Here is a 21,750-nt window from a genome sequence, read left to right as displayed (position 1 = left end):
CAACCATCAGTGCATTTCTTTTTTTTTTTTTTTTTTGTCCGCACAGAGTTCATATTGTGCATTCTGCTTAATTTGAGCAAAACAGATGTGGACAAGATTAAATCATACAGAAAAGACCTTTGAACATGCTTCTGAAGCTTATTACTTTGTGCAGTCATGGTTCTGAAGATTCCAATCAGCATCAAAGGGCTGCAATGTTTGTTTCTACCTGGCGGCTTTCTATCCTTTTATTAAACCTTCTTAATATTCCAATTAATCTATGCAAACACAAGCACAGTTTTCCTGATGCTGTACTGGGAAGGAATATTGTTCAAATGTAGCTGAAAACCTAGAGTCTCTTTTTTGTCCAGTGGCAGGAAAAATATGTGAACCTTTAAGAGTTTTGTGGTTTTCTGCATAAAATTGTTGTAATACATGATCTGATCTTTATCTAAGTCAAGAGTATTAACAAATATGATTAAGAAATTCAGATATTTCAGCCTTGGAACCCTTAGAATAATGGGCACAATAAAGCTATCTACAGTTAGGTGTTATCATACCTAGAGTCTTGTTAAGAAAATTAGTTTGATGATGTGGACTACAGATACTTCAACTTACAGAAAATACTCTAATGTTTCGAGTTTGCTCTCCACAAGAAGAATACACTTATGTAAGCCATGCCTCACCAAAAGGAGATTTCAGAGGATCCACGATCAAGGATTGTTGATTTACATGAAGCTGGAAAGGGTTAGAAAGTCATGTCAAAGACTTCTGAAAAACTCATCAATGAGGTAAAGAAACAACCCAGAGTGACAGCCAAAGATTTGAAGGCATAATTGGAACTGGCTAACATCCGTGTTCATGAGCCTATAGTAGGTAAAACATTGAACTAGCAGGGTGTCTGTGGCAGAACACTACAAAGGAAGCTGCTGCTTACTAAAATGAGCATTGCTGCACGTTAAGTCTGCAAAAGAGCACTTTGACACTACACAGCAGTATTGGCAAAATGTTTTGTGGGCTGATAAAACAATGAAAACAATGAAAATGACACAAAACCACCAACAGAATGGCCTCAGAGAAACAAAATCCACCTTCTGGAGTGGCCAAGTGAGAGCAACCAGTAATTAATTCCAGGGTTTCACATACTTTTTAGCACTAGCACTATGAGGTTTTTATGGTTATTTTCAATGAAGACATGAAAGACCAGAAATTGTTTTATGTTATTATATAATAATATTTAGGCACATTATATTTATTAATACTCTTGACTTAGACTAAGATCATTTCACCTTTTGTGGAAAATTGAAACAGAAAACCATGAAATTCCAAAAGGTTCACATACTTTTTCTTGCCACTGTATTTTCCTTTGTCTAATCATGGAACATGTTTGTTGATCTGATTTAGTTAATGCCAACAGTCTGATGCGCGGATCAAACAGCTGTCTTTTTTGGTAGCCAAGCGATTTGCCATATAATTAGTCATCAAATTTTAGCTTTCAGTGGAACATGATCAGATGAGATGACAGATTTCCTCCTCGAGGCCTCACTGCGAGGGAGGTCACTTCTCTAAGCTTACAGTCTGTTGTAGGGAACTGAACACAGGAAACTGAGGCCGCAAACTATAGCACACAAGTGATGAATTGAACTTCCTCCCTATCAATGGCTGATGCATTGTATTGTCTACTGTACTAACATAAGCTATTTGTGAATTTGTTGTTGACGCCTCACCTGCATTGCCTATTTGCAAATGATATAATCACCTCATTAGGACCACACTGTAAAAAGTAATGCTAGTTTTGAATTAAAACTAGAGTTATACAGTAATTTGCATGAGCTATTTAAGTAAGTCAAAATAGTAACTTTGTTTTACAGTGTGTTGCTTTTACTTATAACAGCTGATGCAAATCGTTTCGTGAAGGCAACATGGCTAGCATGACTTTTCTCAGTGTGGCTCAGAACATTGTACTCATTGTCTCTTTGTCCCTTTATGGGCTACAAAGAAGTCACGCATTGTAATAAATACAGCTCAAAATACATTTGTCTAATTCTATAAAAGGTTCCTCGATATTTTAGACTGGGTCAACCAAACAAGAAAGAGCACGACGATGACAAACTGTTGAGGAAGATGTGGATCAATAGCATGTTATGTCCCCCTCCCCCCCCTCCTCTGTGGCTTTCTGATGGCTTACACATTTTTACTTTCATTTCGTTTTGTTTTGTTTTCCGGGGTGCACAGGAGGGTTTGGCGGGAGGGATCTGGTCTGCTGAAGTGTTAGAGTCTTAAAGAAAACAAAAAACAAACAAAAAAAAAAACAAATGTGAGTTTATTTGCATGTCTGCTATGTGTCTACACTGTGTTCCAAGCTCAATTAATACTTCCAACTCACCCTTATAAATTCGTTGCATTGTTCTATGCACTAGAGTAAAGAAGAAATTAAATACAAACAAACGTGTGTGGTCTTTGTTTCTAGCCATGTACTGCAGTTGCTTCGAACATCCTGAAAAACAGTATGTAATAAGCTTTTCTTCTCAGATCCTGTTTAAGCCTAGCTTTCATATGAACTCTATTTTGTCCCATAGAATATGGAATGATCGGAGAGCATACAGTAAAAAGTCAGCGGCCAAGATCAGTTCATGACACAAAGGCCCTGCAGGAGCAAGCTGAATCTGCTAAATTTATGGCACAAACTGGTAATACAATAGTTATGTTTCTTTACTTTATTTTGTTAACTAAACTTAATTTCATCATGCATGCTCTCTCTTGTACTGCACCTTTTAAGTGGAAATGTTTTGCATTATTATTTTTTCCTATGCATTCTCTATTGCTACATATCAAGTAGGAAGATAAATTTCCCATTTCTCTGAGTATTTACTTTGAATATAGTGTATAATTGGGTTTTGTGGGTCTGTTTGTTTTATTGTCTCATAGTGAGTTGGCAAGTGGATTACTCATGCAGTATATTCATAGAACATTAATTAAACAGCAGTTTAAAGCTAAGGCCCTGATGTAGTTAATCATTTCCTCCAAGGCGTGATAAATTAAATGTCATTCGATAAAAAACCCACCCCTTCAGCCAAATATGAAACACATACTTGGCAAAAAGTTGAACTGATAGATGCTGCCCTTAGAGATAAAAATGAAGCTATGTGGCTTAATCAAGTGTAGCATCAATTAAATTAAAAAAGTTGAAATTATCTCAGTTCGTTATGACATTCACAACTTACCACCTTAGCATTTTTAAGAAAATCAGAAGTGTGCTGCAGTAATTGACAGCAACATTTAAACAAACCCTTAGATACTATTTAGATACCTGTTTATTCTAGTTATTTATTCTATTTAGACAAAACACTTTGTTTCAGTGGGTGGGTTTAGATTTAGCTTCCATTAAGATGTTTTTTTCTTATTATTTATTTTGATTTTTTGGTAAATGTTTTAATTTTTTTTCATGTGTTGTTCCATTTAAAGTGCTGTCATTGTTTAAAGGACTCTCTTCATTATCATTTTAATTTGCAACCCACCTTGCATACACACTAACATGTAATCATTAACACCTCACCCATTTAAACACGCTGTACTTTAGGTATGTTGTTTCCCTGTCGAGTCACATCGCTGTGCTTTTCTGTTTCACATTCTCACACAATTTACTGTCCCTGTACTGCCTCATTTAACAAATTGATCCACCTTTCAGTCTATTTTATGATCTGCAAAATTAAGGGCAGGGTTTAGCTCCCTATTTGGCTCAATCTATGTGTCCTTGATACATGCTGAGAAACTACATTAAAGCCTATTGTGCTGAAAATTCTAATACGATTTGACGACTTCCAGTGACATAAATGTATTCAGAGCTGCAATTGCATTAAATTATTCTTCTAATGTAAAAAAGCCTCAAAGAAAATACTTCACCTGAGGGTTTAACATAATCAAACATCAATTATTCGGTGACTACTCTGATGTAGGGATTCGATTGTCCGCTCACCTGTCACCAAATAATTTGTTCTCTTTTTTTCTTTTTTTTCATTTAGGCTATCATAGCATTGGAGATCACCCCACTGCCTCATCTTAACACACAGTTTTATTTAGCATTTCATAGATATTTGTCCCTAATGGACCATGAGGATTGAAAGGCTCAGTGCTATTCTTTTTTTACTTAACTCAAAAGACATCTTGACATGAGTCTAACAGCGATGGTCCTTTTCCTTACTATTCTGATTTATATAATTATGTAACCGCAATATGTCTGCATGAGTTAAATATCTTTAAAGGCTGCTTGCCTAAACCTCAATGTAGGCTCAATGTAGCTGGACCATAGAAATCAAATCCATTTTCATTCTGTGGCTAAAATACAACCTGTTACATTTTCTTCTGGGCAAAATTGAAAAATTGAATACATTGAAAACAGTCTGCTTTGAGCCACACTCACACGTGAGAAAATGACAGTGATCTGCTAAATGCAATCCACTAACTTCCTCATTTCCCCTACCCCTGGGAGTTAACATTTAAGATGAATTTAAAAAATTATTTGAAGCCACCATCTAAAACACAGAATTTGCTCCACTGTTGTCAAGGAAACTAGATAGTTTGCTGCAGTGCAAGGGAATCCATAACCCAGACCTGTTTCTGAACTAACATCCAATAAATTCCATTTTATTTTCTCAGATGTCGTCCTTCTTGCATGTCACCATTTACTTACAATTTCTTTTTTTGTTTATGCTGATTTTGTCACTTTATTTAAACATATACGTAGGTTTCACTGAAATGCATGAAGTATTTTGTAAAGGTGAAGTGACACACTTGAAACCCTCTACTCTATGTCTGCTGTCGATTTGTATAATCACAGCTACGCCTTCTCTGTGATCTTTGTATAAATGCCCCTTCCAATTTGTTGTTAAAAGGCTGATTAATTCACGCACCTGTCTTATACTAGAAAGGCCCCATCTAATGCAACTACTCCCTGTGATTGTGGACACAAAACACTTTACTGTGCTGCCTACAAAGGAAAATACTAACCAGCAGTTTATCAAAGATCACATAAAGGTAGCATAGACTGTACTATAGTGTTCTTGTAGATCCTCAAAGCCCCGCCTCACCTCAAAGTTTTACACAACCCAGCCCACTCTGCCCCACCCTGCCCCATTAGCCCTGCCTAGGACCATATTGCTGCATTTAACTAGTGTCACCCTTCTCCCACACAGGTGAATCAGGTGCAGAGGAGTGGTCCCAGTGGAGCTCATGCTCTGTAACATGCGGTCAAGGGTCGCAGGTGCGAACAAGAACATGTGTCTCACCATACGGAACACACTGCAGCGGCCCTTTAAGAGAATCAAGGGTTTGCAATAACACTGCCCCTTGTCCAGGTAGTGTTAGTCGCAGATTCTTGAATATGAATGTTTTTCTCATTGTTGTATATGGGAGCAAATGTGTTGTTGTGTATTAACAAGATTCTCAATGTGTATATTTAAGGATGTATTTCTTTATTAATTGCAGATTATTAATCTGATGTTTTCTTTCTTTGATGTTATTTTGTGAATGTGTTTTTTTTTTGTTTGTTTGTTTGTTTTTTTGATCATGATCACTTTGTGTTTTCCATTTCACATAACTGTAAGGCAATTCATCAGCATTGAATTGGTTTAATGACGTGGTTCTGCATGGAGCTTGGGGAGCAGTAGATACTGATATGTCGTCAGCTTCATTTCCTTGAAGGTCAGCCGTGCATTTTAAAATAGCTTGGCATCATTTCTTCAAACACGCTGTAAGGCATTTCTTCCTCAACACATGATGGCATGGCGAATGAGTCACTGGTAGTCAGGTATCGGCATCAGATGCTCTTCTGACTGGGGATTGCAGTGCGTTGCTGTTTGTTTGTGTGCATCTGGTAGGACTGCGTGGCCGTTCTAAACAAGTCACTGTTATCCGTTTTGGTATTGTTTACATAGACAAATATGTCGCTCTAGTAATATGTTTATTAGAGGACATTTGATAGCGCTGTGTAGTGCTTCTGAGGCAGCATCTGAAACTATTAAGTAATTATGACTGATCAAAAACACCGCAACCTGCATCCTCTGACAGTCTGATGTATGATGTGCTGCACTTCATCTTTAGATGTGGCATGTGTAAGTGGGAAGTTTGCAGATTTCATTAGGGGTATTCTCTTACCGTGCACGTACGCCGAGAGCTCGAAAGAGAATGACTCATTTAAAAATGAACAGTTGTCTAAATACAAGTCTTGGTGTGACTTCTCTCTGGCCATTAATATTGAGCGCAGACAGTGTCACAATTTTTATTTCTTAAGAAAAATAATGCCACACAGCCCAATTCCAGGTATATGCATTCATTTCTATGAAGAATTATTGTTAATTTGGAAGCACAACTTACAGAGCTGCCCAAGTGAATTCATTATTGTTCTTGATTTATCTCAAGACCTGCAGGCGTTACGTGTTTGCTCGTGGCTAATTGTGGAACTTTATGTCATGTAATAAAGCAGAAACACTTATCACAAAATAACTGGGCCATGAGAATGCTAAAGTAATTTTGACTTTTCTCACAAGAGTAAGTATTTTTAGAGAAGATAAGAAGGGAAAGTAAAGATGAGTCTTTTTAATATCTAAAATATCTTCATTACTAATTTATTTTACTGTTGTGTGTTTTTTTCCAATAGATAATATACTTCAGTACTATGCTGTTACATTGCAGTGCCTGTAATACCTCCACACTTACTTGTATTAACAACCTAGCACCGTTAGTTTTGTTAAATCATCCCAAAAAATGCAGCTCAGATACTCCACCATTAACCTTACTTAGCTACATATTCAGCTACAGTAGAAAACTGGTACAGAAAAATCCCACCTGGCATAGTGCCACATGAAAGAGGCTTTATATGAAATATTCTGCGAGGCAGACAGATCGATCTGCTTTCTTCAAACTGCATTATGATAATGCAAAAGGATGTTTCCAAAAGGGAGTATGCTTAAACTAAAGACACACCACTGCAGTCTGAAAGGAACCTCACCTTAAAGTTGCCATCAATGAAAAATCCACATCATCTCCGAACAGTGGTTTCAGTGATGCAGATCAGACATGCTGTTAGAAACTCCATACAAGTTGTGATGCCGTTCATCCAATGTAATGAACCTGCCAGGATACACTTCTGTTTTGTGAAATATGACTCTTAGTTTTTATTTTTTCCTTTTGTAGTGCACTTATTCTGAGCACAAACAGCCTAGTCGCTAAAAAAAATCTATTAATATCATGTTAATATTTTTTTATTTGGCCAGCACATGATTTACATTCAGTGCCAACATCTGAAGCCAAAACAGAATTAAAATGAAGTTGTGAAACTGTTGCACAAAGCATGATGAGCTCAGTATCAGCATTAGTGTTCTGTTGGAAAAGTGAGTTAGACCTCCCCCATCTCTTAATATATCAGTCTAACTCTCTCTTTACTTTATTTATTTACTTTATTTATGACATATCTAGCAAAACCAGGAATAAAACAGATATGTTTATTGTATATTCCATCTCGGGATTGGTGTAAAACTTTCAAAAGCAGTTTTTGTCAAACAACACAACAACAATTATGCTAAGGGATGGGGTTATTTTATATTTCCATTATATTTGAGCTACTACTGCTACTACTCTGAATTAACTATGGTCTGTTTAATGACCCACATTCATTACTTTTATTAATCTCTGTGCTACCGGACAGTCCTTGAGGAAGTCATAACATTACGTTTTGCACCTGGATGAAATATTCCTTCAATACTTCCACTACTTCCTTTAACCTGCAAAGGTGTGTAGATACCTACTTGCTCGAGTATGTGCGGACACCATGCTGCTCAATGGGACATTAATGCAGAAGCTGACTCACTGTACTCAAAGAAGTATCGCTACAGTGAAAAGGTATGTCTCTTGTTTAATGCCTGTGGAGGATGGTGGCATGGAGGACACACCTACAGAATTGTGGCTAATTATTAGCATGATAAATTTGTTGCTTGTGGTGTTGTCATGGCCTTTGCTGACAGTTTTGAGACCTGTCAAACCTTAGGCATTAAAACGTCTTTTATTATTATTTTAAAAAGAAAGTGAGAGGTGACATCGTCTTTTTACACCAAAATCTGAAATGTCATAATTTGAGTTACTCCTGAAAAGATTTAGAATAAGTTATAAGTAAATCATTGAACACTTATAGCCTGGCAGAAAGACAATTACAAGTCGAAAAGAAAATCGTTAAGATCATGATTCCATCTTTGTCCCCAATAACAGAAGCGCTTATTTAATATGTGGAGTCAGAACTTGCTGTTTGGCATTTTACAGCAAATTGATTAGGACACCTGAACCTATGTCTGAAGGACTCTGAAACCAGTTTTGATTACTGATGGAATTGTCATTGATCTTTTCTTGGCATTGTACAAAAATAAAAAACAATTGTACTATTCCAAAGCCCTAAGTTGCAGCTTTGTGGACGTGCAGATAGTGTTGTCAGTGATAGCCAACTCAAACAATATATTTAAAGAAAAAGATGGCTCTGTAAACCATATGTTGAATACAGTTGAGCAGAAGAGGCAGCCTAACAAATTAAAAAGGTGAAACCTCGCCGGAATATCAAAAGAAGGCCGACTATATCCCAGCTTATCCCAAATGAATGAAACCATTCTCGGCCACTGTGTTTACTTGGGCCACCATTTTGTGCTGGTCCAAGAATTTCACCTCTAGCAGCACACTACGATTGCTCCCTGTAAATTGTGGCCAGAGTTCAGAAAAAAAAAAAAAAAACACACATAGAAAGAAGTGCAATTCTACTCCATATTTTCTAGCTGTGGTTACTACCTGCTTTGAACTCAGATTTTCAAAGTAAATGCTTCAGCCACCATGGGACACTTAGCTAAGAGCATCAAAGCAGTGCCTCGAGGCAGGGGCTGGGACAGACGGTAGCTCGCTTCATAATGGACCATCGACTTGATCCAAAGATCCAACTACTCTACAACTGATCCTGAGATCTAACTATTGTACTGCAGGAACCTAAAGCCTCTACACAAGCTGTGGATAGTGACCTCTCTGAAGAACAACCATCAGGCCCCCACAGACATAGTAGTCTGACATACATATCCAAGGTCTCGAATCCCATTTGCAATCAACAGATGATAAAAGCCCTCTGTGCACTTGTCCACTTGTCCATTATTTTATGCCTTAGTCTCGAAACGTCTGAAAATGTACAGTTTAGCCACTACAACACCCACATCGACCTCTTATTCCTACTGCAGTTCCCTGTGTGCCTTCACAGTCATTCTCATAGTAAAAATATTTCTAATGTGAGGTTGATACAGTTTCAATTCCTACAAAGGTAAATTTGGAGCCTTCACTTCTGCCCGTAAATACTCTTTGTCTCTGAGATCAAAAAGGCAGCAGTTGCATCAGAAATTAATATCAGAGGTTAAACTGCACATTTCGAAAGAAGTGTGTTTAGCATTTTATATCACTATGTACATTTGCATTTGTAGGAACAGTGCAGAGTGCCAAGACAAGACAGGAGGTGTCTTACGTCTGTCTGCCTCTCAGATTTCCATATTTCCCTCTCCAAAGTAAACTTTGAGCCAATAGCAAATATTCTCTGCAGTTCTATGAAGACTCACCATCTGTCAACCAGAACCCAGTTAAGCTCACACACAAACAGAGATGCAAGAAAAATGATGCCTTTTGCCAGCTATTGTTTTGAAAAAAGAAAAAAAAAAAAAAACCTTGCTCAAAAGTTGCATTTAATATTCATAAAATGTATTTTTATGAGCAACTGAGATGAGGATAAATGACAAATGTATCAATAGCTTCAGATTTAAGGGATGAATGTGTTGGAGAGGTACCTGCAGTGTTGTAAAATATCAGTAGGGGAAATTATATTGGCAGTATGTCCCAAGTTTCCAAAAATAACATAATGCCACGTTGGATTTTAATCAACAAAATAATTAGGCTTTAAATTATTTGAGCAGGCATTTCTCATATATAGGCATATACATGTGAGGAGGAAACGCTGCACAAAACACCCCAAGGAGCCTCTGTTTTGATCATTTCCTTTTTGGATTTGGGCTGTCTAAGCTGATATTAAGGTTCGGTGGTCGTTTCATTACCAATTACCTGACAAAATAAAACGTGGCCAGTTATTTAGATGTCTGGAATCAGTGTATGCACTGTCCGCTTTGTGCATAATGATGATTACTGTGTTGGTGTAAGGACAGATTTGCAGAACCATTGTCAGCCTGCATTAACCTGAAGTTCCGCTGCGATTAGATTTGCAGTCATCTGAGACTATATAAGACTCAGCAAACTGTAACACTGTACAGACCTGCTGTTGCTCACCCTCGCTGTGGGGTGTTGCTGTTTTGACGTGTGCTACTGCCTGTGCAAGATTGACGTTTTTATCATATTCTATGCCTTTACCTCTGTATGACGCAATGTGAATGGGCTATCTTTATAATTAATGTGCACACGATGAAAACAATAAGTGAGGTGATTGAAGGGTATAATCCACACTGTCTGTGTGCTCCGTGTTTCATCTGCATTAGTTCTGTTGTTAATTATTTTTGATTGGTTTTATTTCATCTATGGATCAGTGCAGTTTATTATGGGTTTGTTTATGCCATAGCAGGGCCAGAGACATTGATCAGGCCTGACACGTTTTCTGTGCCCGCAGTACACGGTGTATGGGAGGAGTGGTCACCGTGGAGCCTGTGCTCATTCACATGTGGCCGAGGGCACCGCACTAGGACTAGGATGTGTTCTCCTCCCCAGCATGGAGGCAGGGCATGTGACGGACCTGAGACCCAGACTAAGCTTTGCAACATAGCCCTATGCCCAGGTATCATTTATCTGCTCTCTATTAAACACAACAATATTGACAATTGTATCCCGAAAGGTTAAATCAGAAATTAATATGCAAAGGTGAATAAAGATTTGAATGAATACAGGCCTGGCGGTGCCTTTAAAGTAATAGTGCTTACACATAATGCGGTTTAGGAGACCCTGTCGAGAGTCAGCACTGTAATACTGACGTCAAAATCACTTACCCAGAATTGCTTGTGAATGGTAAGCAGATTAGTGATGATGAGTTTTTCCACATAGTAAATGTTAGCTTTGCTGTGGTAACAGACCTAGTGAAAACCACTCAATCCCAAATGCTCTCTCTGGGCCCAGACAGGGAAAATGGAAGGCAGTTTAGTATGAACATACCAAAAATACATTTATGTTTTTTTTTTCCTTTTGCTTTTGGCTGTAAAGAATAAAATAAAATAAAAACTAGCACATTTTTAGTTGTAGTACTATTCTCCAAAATCTACAAGTAGTCATGTGATTTCTTTTCCCAGTTAATGTCTGTTTTGTTGGCTTTCGATCTGAGAGAGAATAGTGATCTGAATATCTCCTCCCATTTCTGTCTGCCCTCTTTTTCCCTTCATTTGGGACATGCTTGTTGGGTTGTGGTTGGTGCCTCAGTCGACGGACAGTGGCAGGAGTGGAGCTCTTGGAGCGATTGCTCGGTGACCTGTGCCAATGGCACTCAGCAGAGGACCAGGCAGTGCTCAGCGGCCGCCCATGGGGGATCTGAGTGTCGCGGTCACTGGGCAGAAAGCAGAGAGTGCCATAATCCTGACTGCACAGGTAAAATCCTGAGCCTCTTAATTCTGTATCCGCTTTGATGTCTAAATTCAAAATCATGATTTGAAACAGGGAAAAGAGAGACAAAAAGCAGCCTGTCCCATATTGTCATCATCATTACTGTAATTATGAGTACCATGATCATGACTATCAACTTTAGATTAACTACGGAGTCTGATTTTGTTGAGCCGTTTTTCCTCTTTCTGTTGTGCATTGTAAGGCTCTGGAGCAAGAATCAAAGCTGTGTTGTAAGAATCAAGAATAATGTGTAAGACCATGCTCCATCAATTGGATTTGTAAAATCCAGTTAGATATACTGTATGCTTTTCATATAATTCAGGGTTAGCTGTCCAAACTGTCTGTCAACATCATAGATGTATTAGAGGCTCAAAGATGTCAGCTTAGTGGTCTCCATCAGGCTTTGAATTGTCTGATCATATGAAGGGCCTGAGCACTCTTATAATCTCCTGATGCAATGTTCAATGCAGCAGCAGCATAAAACATTTTTTTTTTCTGTATTTTTCTGGCACGTGTGTGGCAAAGAGATCCCAGATTTTTGAAAGACAGTGGATATGTTGCGTAACCAGCCTTGGACAACTAAAACAGCTGTAAAACCTTGTGAATGTACAATAATGCAGCAGGAGATGCTGTCGCTTGCCGCACAGTGACAGGCTGGTTTTTACAAATTGTCCGTTTAATGAGTCTTACCTATTTAGTAATTCTTGTTTGTTTCCAAGGTGAGAGACTAAACACTTGTGAGATAACACAGTCTAAGCCATCATTTAACAAGTCTGCACAATGTCCAAGGCTGCTAGAGGCATTACTTTGCTTTGTGGAACAAAAAAATAAAATGTTAAAAGTCAACACAATATGTTTTCAAAAATAGTCAAATTTTTTTTTTTAGTTTGCTAAAAGGCAACAGGCATTCTCTAAAAATGAATCGAAACACAATAAAGTCCAAATGCTGCCTAATAACTGCAATAAAGGCTTGTGCAGGGTTTTGAATCAATGTTACGTGTTGGAAAATTGAAAGAATTTTTCCAGGACTGCTGGCACAATGAGCCCTTTGAAACACATGAGCATGCATCCGTCTGAGGAATCAGCTGCTCCGATGTGGAGCAGAGGCTTCGGTATCTGCTGGGATTTGATCAATGTCTTGCAGATAGTTTTAGCCAACAGGTCATTGTGTTTCTTTTTTTTTTCTTACGGAGGCAATCCTGACAGAGGTTAGTTGTAGGACATGAAATACCCCCGCACGTGTGAAGGAAAGGGGTAAATAGAGGTTAAAATGAGATTGGAACGTGCTTTCCTGCTCACAGGGTGTTGTACCTTTGCATTCAGACAAGGGCATGTGATTTACTACATCGCTGAAGGGGAGCATCTGTTTTTTTGTCTAATGCACAATTTAACAGTGTTCATTACAAGGGCATAAAACATGCTGCTGGTTTTGGAAACTTCAGCATAAATGTGTTTTAATATTGGCAAAATGAGGTGAATAATCACAACTCCGAGCTGCTTTTCTAGCCATAAAACACACATCGTACTGATTATTCAAATACTTTTCCTTTTTAGGAGAACGGCCTGCATCTACAAACTGAATGCATGGATAGCACAGATAAATATATGTAATAAAAATAAGATTTGAGATGTCAAACACTAATTAAAAGCGGTTTTAAATGTAGATCTCACAGTGTTGTATCATCTCAGCTGATATGTTGGCTTATCTGCATACTGGATGCCACTGGGAGTCTCTGTTTCTAACTGGGAATGATTCTGTTTTAGCTAATGGCCAGTGGAATCCTTGGGGTCCGTGGAGCGGCTGCTCTAAGTCATGCGACGGCGGGTGGCAGAGGCGAGCTCGGGTGTGTCAGGGGGCAGCGGTGACCGGGCAGCAGTGTGACGGCAACGGAGAGGAAGTCCGAAAGTGCAGTGACCAACGCTGTCCAGGTGAGCCAGGGGATAAAAAGGATTAAATCGGAGTGCCCACAGAGAATCTGAATAGAAGTGGTGAGATAATTATCTCTGTCGAGTGAATGGCATGTCTCCTTACATAAGCTCGGTTAAAACAGAATGGAGAAGAGGAGATGCAGATAGGTGGAGGCAGGTGAAGGATAATAAGAATGGACATATTAAAAACTAAAATAATAGTGACAGACGTATAGAGGGATTAAAGCATATGCAGTATATACGTTTATTATAATCTTCAAATGGTGCTGTATTCTCAGTTTCACCAACAATAAACAGCTTTGATCTCCTACATTTCCATATCTTTCATATTTTACACACTACCAAGAAGTTGTTGCATCACACTGAAAATACTGAAAAGCTCTTTGCACTTTTTGTAATAACACTTGTGCCACTTTTCTCTCCAGCACCGTATGAAATTTGTGGGGAGGACTATGCAGTGTCAATGGTGTGGAGACGGACACCTTCCGGAGAGCTGGCCTTTAACAGATGCCCACCCAATGCCACAGGTAATGGCAGGATTTCTCAAACCTTTATCTTTTTTTTTTTTACATGACAATTTCTATGTGTAGCAGTGTGCAGAGCAGTAGAATAATCCAGCTCATAGTAGTAAAATAAAAACAACTGTGCTCCAAATAAAAGGCAAGATAGGGATGGAATTTATTTAAATATGTATGATGTAGATTCAGTCTTTTGCTGAACTAAACCAATGTGTCACTGACCTTAATTTGACTCATAATAATGCTAGATTCCTGCCATAGTCATCTGTCCTTTAGTGGAGAATATGTACAGCAGATGCTTTCTGACTTGCCTGCATGATACTTGAATGGTGTCTAAAATACATCATATTAATAAAACCATGTCTGGTGCCCAAATTGGGTTTCCACATCTGAGGAGAAAGCACATATCCCTTCATCTCGTTTCCGCACGCAGTGATGTAACTCGTGGCTACACCCGTCAGCGCCTTGCTTGTGTACTGAATCGAGAGAGAAAAAAAAATTGCAACTGTGACTCCGAGAGCGTTGCTGGAGAAAAGCACACCGAGGTCTGCTTTTTCAGACGTTGAGCAGAAGCTTTAAAAAAATGTGCACAGAGAGAAAAAGAGCATTAGAGCAAGGGGATGCAAGTTCTCTAACAGGGCAAGACTAACGCTCACATCTTGAAGACAAAAGAAAAGAGGGAGCGGATAAAAAGAAAGGCGCCATCTGATAAAGCTGCTATGATTCAAGATCTGTTCTTGTTGAAGGTCAAATTGCCAACAAACAGACAGCAGAACAGTGGCTTGTTGTTGGGCGCCAACGTTTACATGTTGATTTGACACAGTAAGCTGTCGTGAAACTTTAAACAGTACGGCATAACGAATTGACATCTCTTCCACAACCGCAGCATCGACTTACTGGTGAACCAGCAGCAGCAGCAAACTCACTGTCATTCACAGATGGCTTACCTGCGGCAAAGTTACGCAGGGTAAGATTTAGTAGCATGACATTAGCTTTCCAGCTTGTCATTAGTTTTATAGCTAATAACAGTTTGGCATTATGAAGCTATTTCCAGCTCACTTTTTTTTTTTTTTTTTTTGTGCAGGATGATGTTGTATCTACACTGAAATGTGTGCTCAGGTCAGTTAGTTAGTGAGACACTGTGCTCCATAATGTGGCAAGACTGGCGTGTTAGTATTAGTTCACATGATAATTTCCTTAATGAAGAACATAACTTGTAGTGTAGTACCTGCAACTGACTTTGGATGTGTTGTCCTGCTGCTTTCTGCTTTGTTCTATTATTATTATTATTAATATGTTTTATCAATGTACAGCAGGTTTAACACATTCTGCCAGTGTACAGTAAGAAACAGCTGTCGGTAGACTCATATTATTATTATGTTGTGCCGGCCCTCTAATGCCTGCATAATATCATGATAAAGGGATAAGAAAAAAAAAAAAAAAACAGGTAGCGTAGCGCATCCCCACTGTCAATGCTGGCACTGACCACTGGAAAAAAAGACCACAATGGACAACAGTTCAGGTTAGTTCAAGTTTATTTGTAAAGCAATTAATCACAGTTCCAGTGTCAGCAGGTTTGACAAAGCCCACATTATTAAGCTACAGTATAAATGAAAACAACACCTCCCAACCTTTGACCTGTAATTAGATCAAGGTCAAACTACGGAAAACCCTCAATGTGAAGAGAAACCAGACCATTCGCATACAGAGCCTCGTTCTTCCAGCGCAGACAGAAATATGGCTGCCAAGAGCAGGCAAACAAAGATGAAATATTGATCAGGCAAGGCAACATAACAAAATGTGTGACATGAATGCAATAAGACTGCTCGGGTGAAGTGTCCAAATGTGTTAGGGGCATCAGCGCCTACTCAGCCGTAGTCGCTGGCGTCATCAAGGTCATCATAGGAACAGCACCCAGTGCACGGGCGTCAGCAGTGCTTCGGTCATCACGGATGACAACCGCCACCAGAGGCGAGAAGGGAGGAAAAGTTGCAGGGATACATACACACAGCAGATGAATTTGTTCGCTTTGTATCACTCAGACAAAGGTTCATACATTGGTAAACACATCAAGTACACTTACAGCAGCCTTCTGTCTAACATGGCAGTTTTTTTTTTTTCCTGAGGAGACTGGGTGACTTCTAGGGTCTGTGAGGAGCTAAAGCGAAAACACAGCATGACTGTCAAAAATAAAAAGTACAGTACAGTATGTACATAAATTCAGTTCTAATAATAATAATAATAATAATAATAATAATAATAATAATAATAATAATAATAATAATAATGATAATAAAGGGTAGTAAAACTGTTACTATTTGAATTTATTGATTTCGTTTGTTTGTGTTACTACACTCATACTCGGAGTTATTTCGCAGCAGCTGTTTTGCATATAAAGTTGAGGTGCTGTTATTAACCCGCCTAATGTAAGCTGCAATCTCTTATAATTATTAATGAAAGTTCGAATCACCTAACTAGAAGAGGGAGCAATTAAAACAACAGCTATGAAACAGACTCTTCACAGGTTAATGTAAAGAAAGATGGTGGTGTTCTAGTAAATAAATTAGACACCCTCCCTATATAATTTATTTATTTTTCCCCCCTCATTTAGTAAACGCTGTTTGGCTCCATGTCTTGGGGAGGATCTTTTGAATAGAATAGCTTTCCTTAATGTCACCAGAGCAGTGGATGCTGTAAAACCGGACAACGACCGGCCAGTGCTTCAGTAGAGCGCAGCCTTGGTTTGATCAATCACTTCTCCACTGACCTATATTTCATTCTCAACTTGACTCTACATAGATCACGGATGATACAGGGCTTGATGGCAGATTGGTGCAGAGTCACAGTCAAAGCCCAAAGAGTTTCCATGTCTGACCAAAGCCAAGACGAATTTACTACTAAATACCTGAAAATATTTCTCAATATAGAACTAAAATGAATAATGTGTTGAATTCCAAAAAATTAAATAGAATCATTAAATTTACATAATTAATGGAAGAATGTCACGTCTCTTTAATTAGTGTAGGTGTAGCTTCTTTTTAGTGTTGCTCATTTCCACCTCGGTAATGCATATCTCACGAGCACTCAAAAAGGGGTTATGAGCAGTTTTATTATTAAACTGCAGCAAGTGTGTTATTAGGTTTTTGTTGTTTTTTTTTTTTTTAATACAGCTAATAACCCACAACCGTGAGGTTTTATTTTTTTCTAAAACCACGACTTTTCTCTTCAAAACTGTTGTGTAAACGAAATGTGAGCTCCGATCTGGGCATTTCATTAAAAGGAATTTGGCCTTGGGCAAGTTGTATCTTCCAGTACTGCTGAATTAACATTAAAACTGCATCATACAGTATAATACTAAAATAAAAGAGAGTACAGGTCATCAGAGGGCCAGAATTCAAACATCCTTTATCCATTGATTTTTTTCTGTAGCTGTTGATTCACACTAATCTTTCAACTGTCATTTGATTTTCATACTTTAAAGCGGATTTTCAGTGACCTCTTCTTTCTGCTTTGTGTGTTTTTCTGAATTCTCTTTCTCTCTTTCTCAGGCTTCAGTGACCTTTAGGAATGCCACTGACAAAACGTTCAAGTGAATCCTTAATTTCTAGGTGTCAAGTCATCATAAAATATATAGAGTGTGTTGACCTGAAACACAACTGAATACAAATGCGTAAATATTCTTTATCAGTACTGGCTCCCTTTGAGATAAGGGTCCAGAATATGAAAGTAACTACAATCGTCCAGGCGAAGCCACTTTGGGGGGAGACAGATGCTCAGTGCAGTGTAAAGCGGCGGGCCTCTCCTGCTGCCCTCTGGGCTGTCTCGTGGTGTTGCATGGATGCTCGCGGCATATAGCAATATTTTGTGTGCACTCATGGGTTCAGTGCATATCACCAGGTAGTAGCGGTGGAGAAGGTGGGCGTGGGAGGTGGGGTTTTGATCTGTCTCTGTCTGTGTGTGTTAGCGTGTGAAAGACAGAGAGAGCGAGAGAGGCATGAACAAGAGATAGCGGTGGGATTGTGTGTGATGTGGGAAATGTTTTGTACTGTGGGAGTTTTCTTCGGGATGTCAAGCACCTGTATTGAAGCGGTGGGGTGATGTGTGAAGTGCACTCCAACAGGTCGTCGGCTGGGAAGGTGTGATGTTGGACCCTTGTGTAGGATGTGTGTGTGGAGATGTGGGTGGATATTGGGTGGTTCTGGTATTTTGAGATCCCTGTTTAAATGCCTGACACCTATCAAAGCTGAGCTGCAGGATGACTGAATAGGCCACTATAAGTTGTATTAACACAGTACAAAGCGCATACAGTTTTTAACTGTGTATAAATAACAGCATATAAAGTCGTACCATGATCTGCTAAAACATAGAAATGCAGCTCTGGTTGCATATTGTTCTTCCACAAACTGCCCTCACACTTTTTATGTAATATGCATCAACTTGAATGCAGAATGTATTGGGGTGACATCACATTTTGATAGTTTAATAGTTTCTCATTAGAAGAATTCACATTTCTCTTTCTCTCCTTTTTTTGTTTTTTGTCCTTCCCCTCTCTCTGTACCCAACTCTCTCCACTCAACTGCTTCCATCTGCCTTTCTTTTGCCTCTTCCTCGGTCTTAATCCCTCGCACCCCCCCCCCCCCCCCCCCCCCCCCCCCCCCTCTGCATTCTCTATCTCTGCATCCTCAACTCCCTTCTCACCCCTACCTTGCTCCTTTCCCTCCACAGGCACCACTAGTCGACGCTGCTCTTTGGATCACCGTGGTATGGCCTTCTGGGAGCAGCCCAGCTATGCTCGATGCATAACAAATGAATTCAGATACTTGCAGCAATCAGTAGGTGCAAAGTCAGCTCCCTCTCACAGCCTCTGTTTCCAGTGCATCATAAATTACCTCCCCAGTGTTTCCCCTTCCCCACATCCTCATCATACCGTAGCCAAAGATTAACCACTTTCAATAGAGGAGCAAATTAAAATATGGATCCTGCCATTTTTCTCTTGGTGATGAATGATCATCTTCAAGTCCTTAAACTGTTTGATTTAGTTTTTCTGGCATGTTATAATCTATAGTTGTCTTTGTTTACATACTACTGTACAATCCCAAACATCCCAAACATGTAAAAAAAAAAACAGGATGTCGTAATTAACAAGCATGTTGTACTTAGGTTGCACTTTTACAAGCAGTATAAAAAAATTCAGTGGCACTTTACTGCCTTTTAAATAGCATCTGTGAATTACAACACAATCAGAACGAGCACTGCACGGTGTAGAAACATGGCAACAACTTAAGAATGTTAACCATCTCCTATTTAACAGAAATACCTCTTTTCGACCAAAGAACTGTTGTGAACTCAATATCTCTCTGCCTTTTTTTCTCGTCATGGACGGTGATAACATGACGAGATATCCTCCTAAAATCCGGTTTTAATCCAGTCTGAGAAGATTTTATTGCACTATTTTAAACAAATGTTTTCTTTAGCGTGCTTGCCCTTACCCTGGAAACAGTTGCTTCCGCTAGAATAGGTAAATTTGGTAACCCTCCATCACTGTTAAAAATAAAATAATTCAGAAGAGCTGAGATAGCACATATATAGCCACACCTGCGAACGTGTATTTATGGACATAAACCCTGTGCAATGATGTGAAATGTCATTTCACTGTGCAATTTCTGCCTAAATGTGTGTCTTCTGCTCCAGTTAACTCTTTTATTCATATTGGCTCATTTCAAAACATCTGCGAGGCAGAATATATTTTGGCCCCGGCTTAGATATAAGTGTCACATAAAGGGCCTTGGAGAGTGGAGTCTTTCTTTCTGATTTTCTGCACTCCATTTACCCCAAATGTGTAGTTTAGCGTGTATCTTGCAAAACCTACAGAGGACACCGATGCCCCAAGTTCTGTCTTCTCCTGTTTTTGGAGGTTCAGGGGCACCTTGCCAAGGGGCAGAGGACGCTGGCTGGGGATGGGATGTCCCAGGTGACAAAAAACCTGCTGGACCTCACCCAGAGGAGGAACTTCTACGCCGGTGACCTGCTGTCTTCCGTTGAGATTCTTCGTAACGTGACAGAGACATTCAAGAGGGCCAGCTACGAGCCATCTTCAGATGATGTGCAAGTAAGCGGACACTGGATTTATTTTAACACGCAGACATGCATGCTCGTCATATTCTACTGTATGCTGACGTGCATGTTTATCTGTCTTGTTCAAATAAACAGTTAATACTGTATATAAGAAAGAGATTTTGTAGCATCTAAAATAGCACAAAGGCTGACAAACACACCCCATGGCTCTGTTGTATCGAGAGATCTCTTCCACATCCTGAGCTGTTTCATCTCATCACGCTGAGGTTGACTGCAGTCTTGATCCTCTTTATGTCAATAGGATGATGGCGATTATAGCTAAAGCTCCACCTCCATCACCAAAAGATAATTTATGTCCTCTGAGTCGTGTCATTTTCAAAGGCACCCCTTTTTGAGCGTCTGTGTGATCTTTGTGTTGCGCCGCATGCCTATTTTTGTGCCTGTCTGTCTAGGCAAATGTGGCTTCGGCATGTGATTGGCTCACTAGGTTTTTAGAGAGACATGTTTTAGAGCACATCACGTTTTTAATTATTATATTTATGTCAACAAAAAAATTAAATTATTATAGTTTTTATAGTTTCTTTGTGAGTTTCTAATGTGGATTGATTATTTTTTTTATGCTTGTTTTGTTGCTCTTCTTCTACGTAGAGCTCTAAATATTACCTTGAAGTGGAAGGAAAAAAACAGGCAGTCCTTCAGCACTTACAAGACGAGACACTGGACACACATCACTATTATAAGTTCACTTTTGAATTATAGGTCTTAACTGGCACACAGCTTGTACATCGAGTTAGGATGTAGGTAATTAAATCACCAAAACGTTCAACGCACTTAATTATGCACTTTCAAAGCGCGGTGGTATTTGGACTACTAAATGTCAGAGATGCTCTTTTTCCTCAGTTTTCTGCAGTCTATCAGCGTTATCTTCTGGACGTAAGGTGTATGATCTGCTTCCAATATTCTGCAGAAATACAGTCCTAAAATGTTGCCCATGGATTGGAAACTTAGGGTCTATTCAGCCAATTTCCCAAAATAGGAAATCTGTGAGATGAGAAAAGCGTCATGTCTCTGGTTATTACAAGAGCTCTATTGTGTGTGTGTGTGTGTGTGTGTGTGTGTGTGTGTGTGTGTGTGTGTGTGTGTGTGTGTGTGTGCGTGTGTGTGTGCTTTGCGTGCTTGCGTGCTTGCGTGCGTGCGTGTGGGCAGACAGGAGAGCAGTCAGTCAGCCCACCCCCTCTGTGTTGCCTTTGCGCTAATGCAGTGTTAAAGTGGGCACATTACCACCAGAGGGAGCATAAGCATTCAAGTAGAAAACAAGATAGCCTGTGTCAAGAGAGAGAGCCACTCCCTCAGGCACGCTGTAGACCAGACGAAATAACAAGGCTAAAGATCAGACAGGGGTCCTTTTACTACTGCAGGCATGCACCCCAAGCAGCCCCTGCTCTCTGCTGCTGAAGAAGACAATCCACACAGCTGCTCAAACATTCCCTTTCATCTTTTTCATGATTGCAGCTTGTGCTACTCTCCTCCAGCACTGAGTGTTTGCTGCAAGCTGCAGGGGTTTAAGGTGTATATTTGTCAGAGCTGATCCACA

At 39.4% G+C, this 21,750-nt stretch overlaps 1 protein-coding gene across 5 annotated transcripts in view; it reads left to right on the top strand.

The window, feature by feature from the left end:
- Positions 1-21,750, top strand: part of adgrb3 (adhesion G protein-coupled receptor B3) — a 101,997-nt gene that overhangs the window by 40,881 nt on the left and 39,366 nt on the right. For 4 of the 5 annotated variants that reach the window (XM_026353769.1, XM_026353768.1, XM_026353771.1 and 1 more), the window contains exons 3-10: positions 2,559-2,669; positions 5,172-5,333; positions 10,658-10,822; positions 11,455-11,619; positions 13,399-13,563; positions 13,989-14,090; positions 18,807-18,913; positions 19,996-20,190. In XM_026353769.1, the coding sequence (XP_026209554.1) occupies positions 2,559-2,669; positions 5,172-5,333; positions 10,658-10,822; positions 11,455-11,619; positions 13,399-13,563; positions 13,989-14,090; positions 18,807-18,913; positions 19,996-20,190 (1,172 nt within the window). The remainder of the gene's footprint in view (positions 1-2,558; positions 2,670-5,171; positions 5,334-10,657; positions 10,823-11,454; positions 11,620-13,398; positions 13,564-13,988; positions 14,091-18,806; positions 18,914-19,995; positions 20,191-21,750) is intronic. The other variant, XM_026353772.1, reaches the window with a different exon arrangement.

This window comes from Anabas testudineus, chromosome 15 (assembly GCF_900324465.2).
Source record: "Anabas testudineus chromosome 15, fAnaTes1.2, whole genome shotgun sequence".
Lineage (NCBI taxonomy): Eukaryota > Metazoa > Chordata > Actinopteri > Anabantiformes > Anabantidae > Anabas > Anabas testudineus.
Note: the sequence above shows the minus strand (reverse complement) of the source record. Positions and strands in the feature narration are given on the sequence as shown.